The following is a 16,484-nucleotide window of genomic DNA, read 5'->3' as shown; positions in this document are numbered from 1 at the left end:
TTTTTTTTTTTTTTTTTTTAATGGGTTCTAGGTGCCTGGGTTTACCTTTAATCTACTTGTGGGTGGATCTCTGTGAGTTTGAGTTTACATAGTGAGTTCCAGGAGGCTAGGGCTACATAGACCCTTTGTCAAAAAGCCAGTTTAAAAAAAAAAGTTGGTTTTAGGTATTAAATTCAGGTCTATATTTTAAATTTGTATTTATTCTGTCACAGTTTCATTGTATATATTTGGATCATACCCTCCTCTTCTGTTCCCTTCTGCTTTGAGGTCTGCTTTTTTGGCTGCTGCATTTAATTAGGTCACTGACTAGAGCATGGATGGGGGCTATTCCCTTGGAACTGGGGCAACTTGCCAGTGGCTGGCTGCACCACTGAGGAATCGGACTCCCTCTCTCAGCAACCATCAACTCACCAGCCCCTCTTCCTGTGCCATTCTTCCTACCTAGCAGACACTTTTCTACATGGGTGTCAGGCTCCCTAGTTAGCTTTCATCTTAAGCTTTAAGGACACAATGAAACCCCACACTCTGTTCTCACTGCAGTTGCCAAGGCTCTGCAGGAGTTTGACTTGGCCTTAAGAGGAAAGAAGAAAAGAAAGAAGTTTATGAAGGATGCCAAGAAAAAGGGAGAGATGACGGTGAGTGGCCTCCCTCTGGAGTTAGGTACCATGCAGCACTGGTCTGTTCTGTGCTCATCCCTCACTCTGCCCCCAGCCAGAGGAGAGGTCCCAGTTTGAAATCCTCAAGGCACAGATGTTTGCAGAGCGGCTGGCCAAGAGGAACCGCAGAACCAAGCGAGCACGGGCAATGCCTGAGGAAGAGCCTGCAGCAGGTCCTGGTAAGAGATTCATTCTACCTGACATCCTCATCGTGGCAGGAGGAGTCGGTGGGGATATGGTGGTGGCCAAGCTTTGGAGAAAGTGGGATCTGTTGGTGTATATGGCCTTTCACTGGCTTTGGAATCCTCACCTAGAGCTTCAAGGGACTTAACAGCCTCCAAACTCATTTTTCTCTGTGCAGCCAAGAAGCAAAAACAGCAGAAGAAGTCTGTGTTTGATGAAGAACTCACCAACACGAGCAAGAAAGCCCTGAAACAGTATCGAGCTGGGTAGGGTTTTAAGTGTTCCTTAGCCCTTGGTATGCAACAAACTGAGGTGTCTGCATCCTTGCCCACTTCCAGCTCTCCTAGCTAGAGCTTTATAATGCCGTGAGTAGGGTGCTTCTCTGCCCCCAGGGCCTGATGTGCAGGAGCAGGAGAGGTATTTCTTGTGAGTTCCCTGATTTAGATGATCTCAGTCTAGGCTGGGTAGGGAAGGCCTCTTCCTGCTGATCTTAAACTGGTGGCTGGCTTCCAGAAATGTGTATTGTTTTGTAGAAGACCATGGGACCTGACTCAGAGGCACTGAAACTCACATGGCTGCACCCATCCCACCTATGCTGCCCTTTCTGTGCAGCTGAGGTGGGTGACGTCACTCACATGCTCCAGTCTGCTCATCTCACATTCCCTCTCTTACAGCCCTTCTTTTGAAGAGAGGAAACAGTTAGGTCTGTCTCGCCAGAGAAGAGGGAACTTCAAATCTAAGTCCAGGTAATGTTGCATTGTGGAGGGCAGAGGCCGTACCCATGGGGTTGGAGAAGCAAGCAAACACAGAACTACTCCTCCCTTCTGGCTTTAATTTTGTTGTTTTTCTTTATAGGTATAAGAGAAAGAAGTAACCCAGTGGCATGAAGAAGTTGGTGGGACAATTTTATATCCCTTCCCTGTGGGAAGTCATCTTGTCTTGGTCTGTTTTTTTTTTCCATTTGTAAAACAATAACAACAAAATCTCTTGAACAAGCTATTTGTGTATTTGGTGTTTTAAAGATGTTGGCTGAATTTCTATCTATCTAGGAGCTGTTTCCTAGTGTTTCGTCCATGTCTCATTTTTTTTTTTTTGGTTTTTCGACATGTCTCCTTTTTTAAATTTTGAGAGTGTCTCAACTGTGTATAGCCCAGGCTGGCTTGAAACCTACTATTCAGGCCTCATACTTGGATTAAAGGTATACACTGCAATGCCTGGCTGTGGATCCCTTTCTGATTACTTTCCTGACATTTCAAATGCAAGACGTAATTTTGAGTTCACACTCCTTCCCTCAGTTTGGAAACGACCAGTTCTCCGGCTGCACATACCCTGAGCCCATGCATACTTGCCAATGTAGGGTTCTATTGAGAAAATCAAGGCTTAACACTGGGTGGTGGCGGCGGCGCATACCTTTAATCCCAGTACTCGGGAGGCAGAGGCAGGCCTGGTATACAGAGCGAGTTCTACGACAGGCTCCAAAGCTACACAGAGAAATCCTGTCTTGAAAAACAAAACACACACACACACACACACACACAAATCAAGGCTCACCTGGTCTGGTGCTGGGCTGGTTCAGACCAGACTATGCCTTTGGCAGAAAGAGCTCCATGTTAAAATCTAGGTGCAGGGGCCGGGCGGTGGTGGCGCACGCCTTTAATCCCAGCACTCGGGAGGCAGAGGCAGGCGGATCTCTGTGAGTTCAAGGCCAGCCTGGTCTACAAGAGCTAGTTCCAGGACGGGCACCAAAGCTACAGAGAAACCCTGTCTCGAAAAACAGGTGAGAAGGCTTAGCCAGTAAAGGCAAGACTGATGACCTGATCTCCATCCTGGGGACCCACAATAAAAAAAACCATCTCCTTCCAACATGCAGACCACCCAACCATAAACAATAAATCAATGTGTTCTAAAGTGCAAAGTGCAGAACTCTATTAGGAATATCTACTAGTGTGTAGACTGAGTGAACTCATGAGACATCTGCTATACGCTGAAGAATGTCTTACCACCAGCTAAATGACCCCCACTACAGGAAGTGATGCATGCTTCACCATAGACAGTATCCTACCCACAATTCTACGGCCACCTAAGTTGTTACTGAAAGTTAGGAAGATAGACAAGCCACTGGGGTGGTGGTGAAACACAGCTGAAGCCCTAGGTTCATCAGTTACCAGTACAGTAAAAACCAATCAAAGATAGAGTCCACTGATTTTTTTTCAATCATTGTTTTTATTAATTGGCATTATAGGATAAAGTGCATAGTAAAGACAAAAAAGGAAACACATACTTACGAAAGGGGCTTTTGTGATCAATATTAGAAAGGACCTGAGATGGCTAAATTTGTTCTAAGGAACACTGGACAGAGGTGCAGATGCAGGCCTGGGGCCGGAGCCTGCAGAAGCTGCTGGCATGCTAACCCTGCCCAGGCAAAGGCTGCAAGGGAGGGTGCTGGGACAAAGACTCACAGAAGGTGCTGCTGACACTGAGTGTGCAGATAGCACCACCACCAAACCTCCCACAGAGGCCAAGAGACACACATACCACCCTGGCTATTTGAGTGCCAGTTTCAGGAGGGTGCAGGGGCCACTCAGCCTATGCCTACTGTAGAAGACCCACCCCCAGGGACCCCACCAGGGATGGAAACTATGTAACTGGGTCAAGGGGAGTTGAGTAGGTCACAGGCCTCCATCTCCAGAAGGGCAGGAGCCCAAGGAGTAGGGTGCCAGAATTCTTGTGCTCCTTGGGTTAAGTCGTTCCTAAAGCTCTGGGCTGCTGTTATAACAATGGAAATTAGTCTGCAAGTTAAGGCTTGGCCATGAGAAGCAGTGCACCCTGGGAGCACGCAGAAGGGCTGACCATGCCAAGACCCAGTTACCCTAACAGCCCCAGGTGGAGGCCAGATGTTCCCAGGAGTCCTGCTTGCTGCAGCAGAGGAGGTGAGAACTGTGGGCTCTGCTTAGAGCTGGAGGTAAAGTGCTTATTCTAGCGCAGGGGTTCATCTAGAATCACATGTGGGCAAGCCCTAAAAGTGGATCCTTAAACAAGTGCGAAACTAAAGGATACTAACAAACTGGTTCCTCTGCAGGGGAGCCAACCCTGCCTGGCTCTGAGGTTGCAGGGCAAAAGGCATCGGGGTGCCATCTTCTACATCATCCTGCGGATCTCCTCAAAGTTCATCAGGTTGTTGGCTGTGTCTGACCAGGCAGGGTACTGGGCTCCATCCATCTCAGGGGCCAGCTGGTTGCTCCTCACCAGAGTATGATTTTCACCGCCAATCACCTCCTTGCACTCAGGACAGGTGCCCCTCTGCATGGCTCCCCCACACTCAGTGATCACATAGATGTGGCCGTTGGGGCACTTGAACCAGTGGCCACGAGGAACACCCAAGGCAGTGACAATCTGCACCCGCTCTTCCTCTGAGATGCCCAGGCAAGAGCAGGGAAGTGTGCTTTTCAGAGCATCCATCTTTTTCTGCACAAGCTGTTCGTCTTCCTGGGTGAACTTACATGTTTTTTCCAGAATATTCCGGATGCTGGAGACCTCTTCTGCTATGCTGCCTTTCACTTTCTCCTCTGCCATCTTACAGCGTATCAGGAGGGTCACAAGATAAGTGAGCCTCTGGATTTCACTCTGGAGGTCGCTCAATTCCTGGCTGCTGAAGCTCAGGCGCTTCCTGGCCAGCCACTCATAGACCTGTTCGAGTCGAGTCCTCACTTTGTGACGTTCTGAGTAATGCACCTTTTCCAGGGACCCCTCCAGATTGGCCAAGTGGTCGTAGAAGCTGATGGAATTTTCCACAAGGCCCAGGTCCTTCACTGACAGGTTTTTCTGGGCCAGCTTCTCTTGGAGCATCAGGAAATTTTCAGGATGCAGCTGGAGGAACAGAGTCTTGCTCTCCAGCAGGGCCTTAAGTTGTTCCTGGCTGACTGCAATCTCCCCTGCAGAGCCCTGGATCTTTTCCTTGACAATTTCTATCTCTTCCAGCCGCTGTTTGATGCTTTTTCCATACCTCAGATTTTTGCGGATGGGTACCTGGCAGATGGGGCAGACCTTCAGCCTGATGGCGACTTCATCATCCTGTTCATTCATGTAGCGGTCCAGGCCTTGCACCTCGAAGATGTGGTTGCAGTCTTCCAGTTGCACAAAGCGGGCATCGGGCTCATCCTCAAAGCCAAAAAAGATTTGGGTGACCTCATCCAGTTGGCAGACACGGCACTTCTTGGGACAAGGCTCCCCACAGAGACCAATGCAAGGGTGGCCGCAAGCCAGCATCTTTGAACAAGGCACGTAGCATGGGGGCCGGTCGCAGGGCTCTGAGCAGAGTCTGGTGCACTGGTAGTGCTGACAGCGCCAGACACAGGGCTCCACACAGGGGCTGCACAGCTCCCCACACTTCTTCTTGCACTGGCTATGGACACAGCGGTTCTGACATGTCCGCTGGCAGGGTGGGCACTCACCAGTGCAGGGCTCCTGGCACTTGTGTGAGCAGATGAGCAAGCGCTTGCAGGGCTGCTGACAGCGCTCATGGAAGCGCCCTTCAAAGCAACTGTTACAGGAGCCTGGGCAGGGATGGCCACAGTCGAGGACGGTGTCACACTTGGTGGTGCACTTGACTGGCAGACCGTATTTTATACATTCCACATCGCCACACTTCACCTGTTGGCTGTGCCCACACTTCAGCTTCACAGTGACCTTTTCTGGACATAGCCGCACACAATCCTCACCACACAGGTGGCTGCATCTGTGACCACATCTCAGGACCTTGGGGCAAGGCTCCTGGCAGCAATAATCTGACTCTGGCATTGAACAAGGGACCATCTGTTTGTGACCACACCGAACAATGATTTTGGGCACTTTTACCTGACAAGACTTGTGACACTTCTGGAAGCAAACAAGTGGGCACCGGTGCCCATCTGGGCAGATGACTTTCTGGCATGGCTTCATGCACTGGAACTCCTTGTGGGAGGAGTCATATGGGTGGCAGGCACGTGTGCACACATGCCCACAGGCCAACCGGAACTCACAGGGCAGGCTGCAGCCTCCTTCTGGCACTTTTTGGAAATCAGAAGCTTTGGATACAAGGGTGTGGGTGTCAGGGTGATTCTGGCAACAGAGGCGGAGGGATGGGCCTATTTGGTTGTTCTCTCGAAGGGTATGGATGATCTTGCTCCACAAGGGCACCTTGGCAAGCATCTGCATGTTCCCAATGCAGTACATCCCCTTCTTGGCCCGGGACAAGGCTACACAGATGCGGTTTGGGATCTGGAGGAAGCCCACCTTCCCCTCTTGGTTGCTCCGCACTAATGAGAGGAGGATGATGTCATTCTCTTCCCCTTGGTACTTGTCCACCACATGAACCTTGATGCCAGCAAATGTCTTGGCAGGCATGAGTTTGCGCAAGCAGAAGAGCTGCCCAGTGTAGGTGGTGAGGATGGTGATCTGGGAGGGGCGATACTCCTGGCACAGGAAGTACTGGCACAGCTCCACCACAAAGTGTGCCTCGTGTTGGTTCTGATGGCTTTTGCCTTCTTGGATCTCCTGCTCAGGAAAGCAGTGCTCCACAAAGTAAAGGTTGGAGGAGACCCCCTGAGAAGCAAGGCGACATGTCAGAGCGTCCTTGTGGTGCCTCCCCTTCCGTTCAGCACTGGGACTAAACTCAGGGCCTCACACATGCTAAGCAGGTGTTGTACTCTGAGCTACACCCCAGCTCTTGGCATGCGTCTCAAGGCCACTGACCACTGGCCCTCAGAAGAGACTGCTTTCTGTGCCCTCTACCTCACAACCTTTACTTCTGAAGTCAGTCACCAGGACACGGAGCTGGAGAATGAGAAAGTCTGTTTTAGTTTTCCAAGTATCTGATCACTTGCCATGGTGAAGGCAACAGGCAGCAGCGGTGATGAGAAAGGAGCTGATGCTCTGAGTGCTCATGTGCCGACTGTTGCACAGGCCCTTCCTCAGCACTGCTGGGGACAGGCAGGAGTCACTGTTCTTACCACACAGAACACCTGCAGAGCGCTCTCTCTCTCTCTCTCTCTCTCTCTCTCTCTCTCTCTCTCTCTCTCTCTCTCTCTCTCTCTCTCTCTCTCTCTCTCTCTCTCTCTTGTTTTTTGAGACAGGGTTTCTCTGTGTAACAGCTCTGGCTGTCTTAAAACTAGCTCTGTAGACTAGGCTGGTCTTGAACTCAGAGATCTGCCTGAGTGCTGGAATTAAAAATGTGCACCACTACCACCCAACTCAGATTCTATTTTTCTTTTTATTTGTGTGTGGGTATGAGGGGGTGGGTGCGTGTGTACGTCCATATGTGGGTATGTACACTGAGTGTGGATGCCCATGAAGACCAGAGGATGCAGAGAGGCCAAGAGATGATCAGTGTTGGATACCTGGGACTGGTGTTGAGGTCCCCAGTGTGGGTGCTGGGAACTGAACTTGGGTCCTCTGGAAAAGCAGCACAGACTTTTTTAGACAGAGTCTCCCTATTATGTAGCTCTTGCTGTCCTGGAACGTAGACCAGGCTGACCTCCAAGTCACAGATCCACCTGCCTCTGCCTCCCAAGTGCTAGGATTAAAGGCGTGTGCCACCACGCTGGCTTCAGGTCACACTCTTAAGCACCCGAGCCATCTCCAGCCCCTCTACTACTTTCCTTTCCAAGGAAAGGAAACTTCTAGGCTACTGACACCATCAGAGATGACCAGGTAGGACAGACTGACCTTAATCTGCTCATACTTGAGAACAGAGGGATGGTTCTCCAGATCCTGGTAAATGTGGGGGGTCAAAAGGCGGGCAATTTCAGGACGCATGCGGTGCTGAAACGACAGATGTTGGGATCAGCAACAAGAGCAAGACAAAGGGCCACATCTCTGGAGCTGCAGCACCAGCAGGAAACCTGCGGAGGGAACACTGAGGTGCACTGGGAGAAAGCATGATACAAGCGGCTGGGTCCTGCAAAGCAGGGTATCTTGTAGTGGCTGAAACTATCTTTCTGATGGGCAATTTCAGGTAAGCCAGCTCTAATTGCTGGCACGTGGCACAAACCAGAAACCTTCTAGACGTCTGTAGCAACACAAAACCCAGCCGCTCACCTGGTGATTCAGACGGACGAAGGGGATGTTCACTTTTACCAGCCGCTCAAACAGGGACACCTCAAGGTTGAAGTTCTTGGCCAGATCATACACGTTAGCACTGGGACGTAGCTGGGGAGAGAAACAGTTGAGAATTCTCTGCTGGAACACACTGATCACCCGCAGCATGTGTCTGAAGCATAGTCTGTTGAAAGGTGGACACGAGTCTCGGTGCTGACAGGTCAAGGATTAATAGTGACGAGGACTGGAAAACCCAGGTGATATAACGAAGAGCCCAAGGGTGGAAATTCTTTAGCTTGGCCTCTCAACAGTGACATCTGAGTTGACAAAAGCATGGAGGAAGCTGCCAGTAATTTATCCATTTGAAAAGCAAACTATGAAAAGGGACAGGAAGGACAGTGAATGGGAGCCCTGAGCAAACGAGGTGAGCCAGAGACACAGGACAACACCCACTCTTGATTTTGAGAAGGTCTTGCTATGTTCAGCTTCTAGACCCATGATGCTGCAATCCCACACTTGAAAGTTGGGGGCAAGGGTCAGGAGTATAAAGCCATCCTCAGCTACAAATTGAATTCAAGGCTACCACGGGCTACATAAGACCATCTCAAAATCAAAGAAGCTTTTGATTTTTGACATCAAGAGCAGTGAAAAGCCCCTGGGGGGTGAAGTGACATGCTCTCATTTACAGGAATTGTGAGGTTTGGGCTCATCTGAGGCAGGCCTATCAGTATGTAGCACAAGCTTGTGGCCAAGCCTGGCTAATTTACTTTTTGTTGTTTTTTATATTTAATTCACTTTGGCTCCTTTTCAGGGGACAGACCAGCAGGTAGCAAAAATGGAAGTAAAAGACTAAAGAACTCTCTATGCAATTGTCCATGCAAAGGGCTGGAGAGACGGCTTTGTGGCTGGTTAGAGTACGGGCTATTCTTGCAGAGGATCCAAATTCAATTCCCAGCACCCAGGCAGCAGTCACAACTGACTGTAACTCCAGTCTATGGGAACCTGTCACCCTCTTCTGGCTCCACAGGCACTGCAGGTATGTGGCACGGTGACATACATGCAGGCAAGATACAAACATCCACCATACACAGTAAAAGAAAAAGGACACTGTTTAAATTTTTTTTTTCTTTTCCCAAGACAGGGTTTCTCTGTGGTTTTGGAGCCTGTCCTGGAACTAGCTCTTGTAGACCAGGCTGGTCTCGAACTCACAGAGATCTGCCTGCCTCTGCCTCCCCAGTGCTGGGATTAAAGGCGTGCGCCACCACCGCCCAGCCTGTTTAAATCTTTTTTAAAGCATGATGAACTTGAACTAAGCAAGGTAGTACAGTTCTATAATCCCAGAAGCCTGAGGCAGGAGGATTACAAATTTGAGGCCAACCTAATCTGTATGGCTGGGGAGGGGCCCTGGGCGCAATCTCTAGCAGTGGCACTGTGCAGGAAATGAACGTGGGATTCAAGGAAGAGCAGGCACATAAAGTCACCAATAAGCTCGAGGACTGTTACACAGAGACACCAGAGTCCCCTGTTCTATTTTCCAGAGAACACCCCACCTTCTAAGAATTCTTGCTTTACCTGCTGGTGGTCCCCAATCAGAATGAGATGCTGGCAAGCTTTGCTTAGCGTGGCAATGGTGTGGGCCTCAAGAACCTCGGCAGCCTCTTCTACAATGACGATCCGAGGCTCTACTTGCTGAAGGATCTGGCGGTACTTGGCAGCACCTCAAATCAGGAAAGATGAGAGAGAGGCTCCTTTGAGCTGGGGCACAGAACCCAGAGGGCTACCTCTTCTGTATCTTTCCTGGGTTGACAGATAACTAAGCCCTCCTCATCTGGGGCTGAAGTTGCCACTAAGCAAGAGGATGGACACTGAGTGAGAGGGTGGGCACTGTGTGGTCCTGAGCTTTATGCTTCTTGATTATTGTTTTGAGTTTTAAGCTCTGTAGCAACAAGTAGGAGACCTGTCACCAAGAGTTCCCAGGTAAGGGTGGCTTCACGGGATCTGGACACCACGGCAAACTCGGCTTCAACAGGTAAAGCCCCCACCTTCCTACCTGTGGTTGTCATGCCCACAACCTGGGCATCTTTAAGGATGTGCAGGTCTTCCTGGAGTCTCAGTTCAGCCATTCTGTCTGCTGATGTGCGGTACTGGTGTTCATAGCTGAGGATCCTCCGGCGAGTGTCAGCTTGGTACATCTGTAGCCACAGTCTGGAGAATGAAACCAGGGAAAGGAAGCCTTTCTTCTCTGAGTGTTTTTTGAGGAAATGATATACCAGTTTCTGAAGTGAATCCTAAAGCCCTACAGAGCTGACAAGCCAGGCAGGGAGAATGAGACTCAGAGTTATAGAAAACAAGAGTAAAATGGCTGGGTGGTGGTGGTGCATTCCTTTAATCCCATGATTTGGAAGGCAGAGGCAGGCAGATCTCTGTGAGTTCCAGGGCAGCCAGGGCTACACAGTGAAATTCTGTCTCAAAAAAAAAAAAAATAGAAAAAGAAAAAAAAAAGAAACAGTTTAAAATGCCACATAAAAGACGTTCAGAGTCCTTGGGATAAGGAAGAAGCGCAGGCACAGGGTACAGACAGCTCTGCCGTCAAAGCTTCCCAGTGGCTTTCTACTTTTCACCTCAACTGTATGAGGTCCTGCCCAATCTGACACATTCCCCATTCTAGAGCAGAAAAGGAATTCTGTGGGAAATGACACAGACTGACTAGGCTTGGGCACCATACCCGTACCTATAAAGCTGCCAGCGGGTGTTCAGGTCCAGTTGCCAGATGTCCTGGATGGCATTGGCCTCAGCCTCAGTCATGGTGTTCAGTTTGCGAAGCTCAGCCTTCACTTTTCTCTTCATTTTCTTTTTCTGGGTACGCTGGGTCTGTAGACGTCAAGACCAGGCCAGAGATTGAGCAGAGGCCCCAGCACAGAAGAAGGAGTTACCACCCCAGCAGGCATTGTCTCATTCTCTCAACAGCTACTCCAACATGAGAAGCTGATCAGAGGCTACAGAACCTGCCTGGGTCCCAAGCCTATCTTGTCTTTTATCAGGCAGTGTGACCTAGGTGCTGGCTGTCGACTTGGCAACATGAAGAACCCTGGGAAGGACTTCCACTGGCCAGCAATGGCTGTCATTGGCCATTTTTACTTATGTTTGACCTTCTAATATCACACACAAAGTCTTATATAGCGTCACAACATTTTCTAACAGGTGGGTTTGTGCCATACCTCCATCCTTCCCTTTCCCTGCTTCTCCTGCCTGAGCTCGCCTGGACTATCACCTGTTTCTCTTTCTGAAGTGGGTGTGTGTCATCAAAGCAGAGGGGATTGGGCTCTCAGTGGACGCTACCTAAGAGCAGGTATTTAGTTCTTGGCCTGCCACAGGCCGACTACAATGGCCCAATGCACTCACAATATCTTAGGAGAAAGCATTCCCTTCTGGATCTGTCACTGAATGAGGTTACAAAATTTTAGGAAGATTGGTGTGTGAAGCAGATGTCACTACACTAAAGTCCCCACCCCCAAGTGACACAACAGAGAAAAGCACAATACACAGTTCTGAGAACTGGGCTCATATCTCTTGCCCCACGCAATGCTGCTGACCCGAACCAGTAAGGCACAGAGAGAGCATCAGGTGAAAACTACTGCATCCAAATTGTCCTTCAGAGCCCTTCATTCTCAGTAAGGGATTCATTTGGTATTTGGAGTAGCCAGTCTCCTGCTGTCACGGTAGCACAGAGTAAATGCTGCTAAGGGCCAGATGCTAGGCTTATTGAGGACGAAGCCTGCACTCCTGTCTTGCTTCATCCTCTCTGTCTACATTGCCTGCTCATGAACAAGAGAACAAGGCACTGTCAGTATGTACCACGTTCTCCTGAAAACTGCAGGGGAGCACCCTGGCACCTGTTTCTTGTCTAAGTTGCTAGTTCTTGCGGGTCCCCTCTGACTGACTGTAGCTTTTCTGTCCCCAGCTGTGAGGATCACCTGAAGCCACAGCAGTCACAGGAGTGGTCCAGCCCTATGGTGTCTGCTTCAGTAGAACCTAACTCAAGCCTGCTTGGTAAACCTGAATCCTCTTCCCCATTCTAGGCCTTAGGGGAAGAAGTGAGTTTACCTCCCACTCTTCTGCAACTTGCTCCTGTCCAGCCGTAGTTCCAGGCCCATACTGGTCTAGCCTCATGGCCAAAAGGATTTTAGCCAACTCCTGGTCTGCCCCATTCTCTTCCTTTTTTCTTCGCTGGGGTCTCACCACCTCTTCTTCTTCAATCACTCGGTCTGCTTCAATCAGGTCGGCTTCCTCAGCGATCTCAATCAGGGAAGCCTCCTCTTCCCCTTCCTCCTCCTCTTCCCCTTCTGCCTGGGCTAAGAGAGGAAGCAGGAGGAACAAGGACACCTATAAGAGCTCACACACAAGACAGTTTCACGGCAACAAGCAGGGGAAGGGGAGTGAGAGGAATGTTAGGGACAGACTCCTAACATTTTTTGTATGTTTGTGTTGTTACACTTTGTGATGGTTTAGTAATCAGATAAAAAAAGGTTTGTTTTTTTTTTCCTTTTTGGAGACAGAGTCTCATTGTGTAATCCTGCTATGCTCTATGAAGACCATGCTGGCCTTGAGCTGTAAGAGATCTGCCTGCCTCTGGCCTCAAACTCACAGAGATTCACCTGCCTCTGCCTCCTGAATGCTGGGACTAAAGGCAAGTGCCACCACTGCCCAGCCAAAACTATTTTTTTTTTTTTTTTTTTGGTTTGTCGAGACAGGGTTTCTCTGTGGTTTTGGAGCCTGTCCTGGAACTAGCTCTGTAGACCAGGCTGGCCTCAAACTCACAGAGATCCGCCTGCTTCTGCCTCCCGAGTGCTGGGATTAAAGGCGTGCGCCACCACCGCCCGGCTTCCAAAACTGTTTTTTAAGAAAGGTTTTACCCTATCAAATATACAAATGAGGGTAAGGAAAAATAAAATGTAAATGTGAAAATTACTTACTTTTAATGTGTATGAGTTTTTGCCTGCATGTATGTCTGTGCACCACAAGTGTGCCTGATGTCGGTGTTGGATGCTCGAAGGCTAGACGTTTGTGAGCTGCCATGTAGGTGCTGGGAACTAAACCCATGATCTTAACTGCTAAGGCCTCTCTCTAGCCTCTCACTCTGTACAGTTTCTGTTTCTTCTCTGAGTCAGTCTTGCCATATAGCCTAGGCTCACCCCTGACTTCTGGGATTGTAATTGTTCACAACCATATGTTAAGTTCTCTGGTTTTTTTACACTGACTTTTATTATTGTCAATATGTGCATATGTGTGTTGAGAAAAATTCTCACATAGATCAAGCTGGCCTTGAAGTTGTTATACAGTTGGGTTTTTTGAGACAGGGTTTCTCAACAGTCCTGCCTGTCCTAGAACTCACTGTGTAGTCAAGATGACTTTGAACTCACAAAGATCTCCCTCTGCCTACCTAGAGTTGGGATTAAAGGCACATGTCACCATGCCTAGTTTCAGGGATGCAGAGGATGTGCATGAAGGCCAGCAATGTGCCGAGCTCTAACTCCCCAGGTCTAACAAGCACTTCCATGTCATACTCAACAAGAGCACTCTGTCATTTCTACTGTGCCTGCTCGGTGTGCGCCTCACTTCCCTGCAGTCTTCTGCTGACTGACTCAGACTTGTTAAGCACGGGCACCGCATTGAGTCATGTGGTTCTGGCTTTCACCACACTCCAGCTGAAAGTACGGTGGGTCACATGAACGTCTTACCTGTGCTCTCAGGTCCTGCTGGAGGAGCACTATGAGTGAAAGAACCCACACCAAGTCCCAGCCATTCAAGCATCATGGAATGCTTCGAGGGCTGGACACAGACCCAGTCAGCATCCTGTGAAGGAAGAATTATCGGTCGTGAGACTTCTATGACAACCAGTATGAAGACAGTGTCTCCTCAGGGAAGTTAAAATTCTTTCCTCTGGGCAGAGGTGGCACGCACACCTTTAATCTCAGCCTGGTCTAAAGAGTGAATTCCAGGACAGCCAGGGCTATACAGAGGGACCCTGTCTCAGGAAAAAAAAAAAAAAAAAAAAAAAAAACAAAAAAAAAAAAAAAAAACAAACAAAAAATTTCCTGAGGGCAAATCTCAAGAGCGGTTCTTTCTTAATCTGTATGAAGTTCTGGGTTCTAACCCAAGCACAGAAAATCTAAACCAAACCTTAAGGTTCAGAGGCTATTAGGTTGCTGATACATATCTGTGATCTTAGCACTCAGGAGATGATGTAAAGGGGTCAGAGGTCTAAAGGCCAGCCTCAGCTATATAGTGAGTTAGAGACCAGTATGGGCTACTTGTGCCCTCACCTTAAAATAAATAAATAAATAAAATAATAAATGAAATGGGGAGACTACAAAACTAGAACATTTAATACTATTTACACAAAATGTTAAAATCCAAATATCTAGTCTGTCCTGACAAAGTCAAGAGAACCCTAGCAACAAGAATCCTTTGTACCAAATGGCAGTGGGCAGCTGGAGCTGAGCCGTACCTTTCAGATGGCCACAGGCTTCTCTGTCCCACCGTTTCCCACCAGCCCAGTGAGACAAGGCCAGCTACCTTACAGAGTCGGTCTGCGTGACTCCTAGCAGGGCCCTCTGAATGCTGGCAGTGTAATTGCTTACTTGGGATCACACTGGCACAAACGCCAGAGTATATGCTCTACACCTGTCAACTCCCAAGTCCTTGAAATGAAAGGTTATGATTTTCTTCCATATGATACTTATAACCCGGCACAATGTCATAAGCCTATAATTTCAGCATCTAGGAGATGAGGGCAGGAGGATCAGGAGTTCCAGGTCATCTTGGCTGTGGATTACATAATGAATGCAAAGACAACTGGAGATATATGAGACTGTCTCAAAAACAGGCTAGAGAGACAGCTCAGCAGTGAAGAGCACTGGTAGACTTTCCAGGGGCCTGAAATCAATTTCCAGCTAGCATCTATATTGTGTTCACAACTGTTTCTAACTTCAGATACAGGGCATAGTGCTTTCTTCTGGTCTGTGTGGGCACCAAGCATAAAAGTGGTGGACACACATACATGCAGGCAAAACACCCACCCATGCACATAAAAATAAAATTAAACAAAAGCAAAGCAAACCTTTAATCACAGAACTTGAGAGGCAGAGGCAGGTGGATCTCTTAAGAGTTTGAGATCAGCCTGGTCTAGACAGTGAGACCCTATCTCAAACAAACAAACAAACAAACAAACAAACAAAAAACAGTTGGGCAGTGGCGGCACACGCCTTTAATCTCACCACTAGGGAGGCGGAGACAGGCGGATCTCAGTGAGTTCGAGGCCAGCCTGGTCTACAAAGTGAGTTCCAGGACAGCCAGACTGTTACACAGAGAAACCCTGTCTCAAAAAAACAAAAACAATAAAATAAATAAAATAAAATAATAAAAAAAACGAGTTCCAAAGAGAAACTCCAGAAACACTTGAGTTCTGAGGGTTACAGATATTAACTTGTTTGTCTATACAGTAAGCCTCTAACAATGAAGTTGATCAGTAAAACATTTCCATTTTTGCTGGTTTTGGAGACAGCATTTCAAGGTGCATCCTTAGAACTCACTATGTTACTCCAGGCTGGTCTGGAGCCTGCAGCGATCTTGTCTCTGCTGCCAGGAGCTAGGCATGTGCCACTGTATCTACTGAAATTGCCACATTTCTCTAAGCCAAATTTACAAGTGCTAGCAGCTTCACAGTGCTCAACTTAATGCTACTGTTTTTAGTGTGTGTGTGTGTGTGTGTGTGTGTGTGTGTGTGTGTGTGTGTGCATACACTTGCAGGATCCTGTTCTTTTGTTAGTTAAGTACTCTTTTACTAAGCAAACCTCCAAACTCCAACATAATGTTAGCCTCATCTTGTAGCAGAATAACTTGGCATATAAAATCAAGTAGCTTGTCAAAAGCAAAGCCTATCCCAGCAGGTGTACTACAGAGCCTGGGTCCTGACAGGGCCCTCGATGGCCTCATCTCAAGAGGACACTCTTCACCAGCAGCGTCAGACCTGCAGACAGATAAAGCTCTGGTCTGTGGCTTCTGCTGGAGTTGCCTCCATGTGCTGAGCATCCTCCGGGCAGCCCTACCTGCACAGGTCCACTCATGAGGCTGTTCCAGTGCTGGGGAGAGATGTACTTCTCCAGGTACTGCTCCCGAACGACACCATGCATAGTGCATTCCAGGGTCTTGGCCCCTTCAAGAAGTTCTTGCTCTGATTCCTTCATCCCTGTCACAATCTGCCAAGAACAGAAAGAAATACGATGAAGAAACATTCTCTCCCAATGCTAGCCTCTGCCCTGAGAGAAAATAAAGAGAAGAAAGGAAATGCAAGAATGAATAAGAAGCCGGGCGGTGGTGGCACACACATTTAAGCCCAGCACTGGGGAGGCAGAGGCAGGAGGATCTCTGTGAGTTTGAGGCTAGCTTGATTTACAGAGCAAATTACAGGACAGGCTCCAAAGCTACAGAGAAACCCTGTCTCGTAAAACCAAAAAGAAAGAAAGAAAGAAAGAAAGAAAGAAAGAAAGAAAGAAAGAAAGAAAGAAAGAA

General features: G+C 48.5%; 2 protein-coding genes across 6 annotated transcripts in view; one reads left to right on the top strand and one right to left on the bottom strand.

The window, feature by feature from the left end:
* The window catches only part of Ddx27 (DEAD-box helicase 27), an 18,822-nt gene extending 16,986 nt beyond the window's left edge, over window positions 1-1,836 (top strand). For all 4 annotated transcript variants that reach the window (XM_005362865.2, XM_026787213.1, XM_026787212.1 and 1 more), the window contains 5 exons: window positions 541-635; window positions 712-835; window positions 1,018-1,105; window positions 1,514-1,585; window positions 1,695-1,836. In XM_005362865.2, coding sequence (XP_005362922.1) covers window positions 541-635; window positions 712-835; window positions 1,018-1,105; window positions 1,514-1,585; window positions 1,695-1,713 — 398 coding nt within the window. In that variant the 3' untranslated portion in view covers window positions 1,714-1,836. The remainder of the gene's footprint in view (window positions 1-540; window positions 636-711; window positions 836-1,017; window positions 1,106-1,513; window positions 1,586-1,694) is intronic.
* A 997-nt stretch (window positions 1,837-2,833) lies between these two features.
* The window catches only part of Znfx1 (zinc finger NFX1-type containing 1), a 32,164-nt gene continuing 18,513 nt past the window's right edge, over window positions 2,834-16,484 (bottom strand). Inside the window, exons 6-14 of one of the 2 annotated variants that reach the window (XM_005362864.2) lie at window positions 16,022-16,171; window positions 13,652-13,766; window positions 12,018-12,265; window positions 10,645-10,784; window positions 9,964-10,118; window positions 9,486-9,631; window positions 7,914-8,024; window positions 7,542-7,637; window positions 2,834-6,419 (exon numbers count right to left, since the gene is read on the bottom strand). In XM_005362864.2, coding sequence (XP_005362921.2) covers window positions 3,978-6,419; window positions 7,542-7,637; window positions 7,914-8,024; window positions 9,486-9,631; window positions 9,964-10,118; window positions 10,645-10,784; window positions 12,018-12,265; window positions 13,652-13,766; window positions 16,022-16,171 — 3,603 coding nt within the window. In that variant the 3' untranslated portion in view covers window positions 2,834-3,977. The remainder of the gene's footprint in view (window positions 6,420-7,541; window positions 7,638-7,913; window positions 8,025-9,485; window positions 9,632-9,963; window positions 10,119-10,644; window positions 10,785-12,017; window positions 12,266-13,651; window positions 13,767-16,021; window positions 16,172-16,484) is intronic. The other variant, XM_026787096.1, reaches the window with a different exon arrangement.

The sequence above is a fragment of the Microtus ochrogaster genome, linkage group LG8 (genome assembly GCF_000317375.1).
Source record: "Microtus ochrogaster isolate Prairie Vole_2 linkage group LG8, MicOch1.0, whole genome shotgun sequence".
In the NCBI taxonomy this organism is placed as follows: Eukaryota; Metazoa; Chordata; class Mammalia; order Rodentia; family Cricetidae; genus Microtus; species Microtus ochrogaster.
This window is presented reverse-complemented; position numbering and strand designations above follow the sequence as displayed.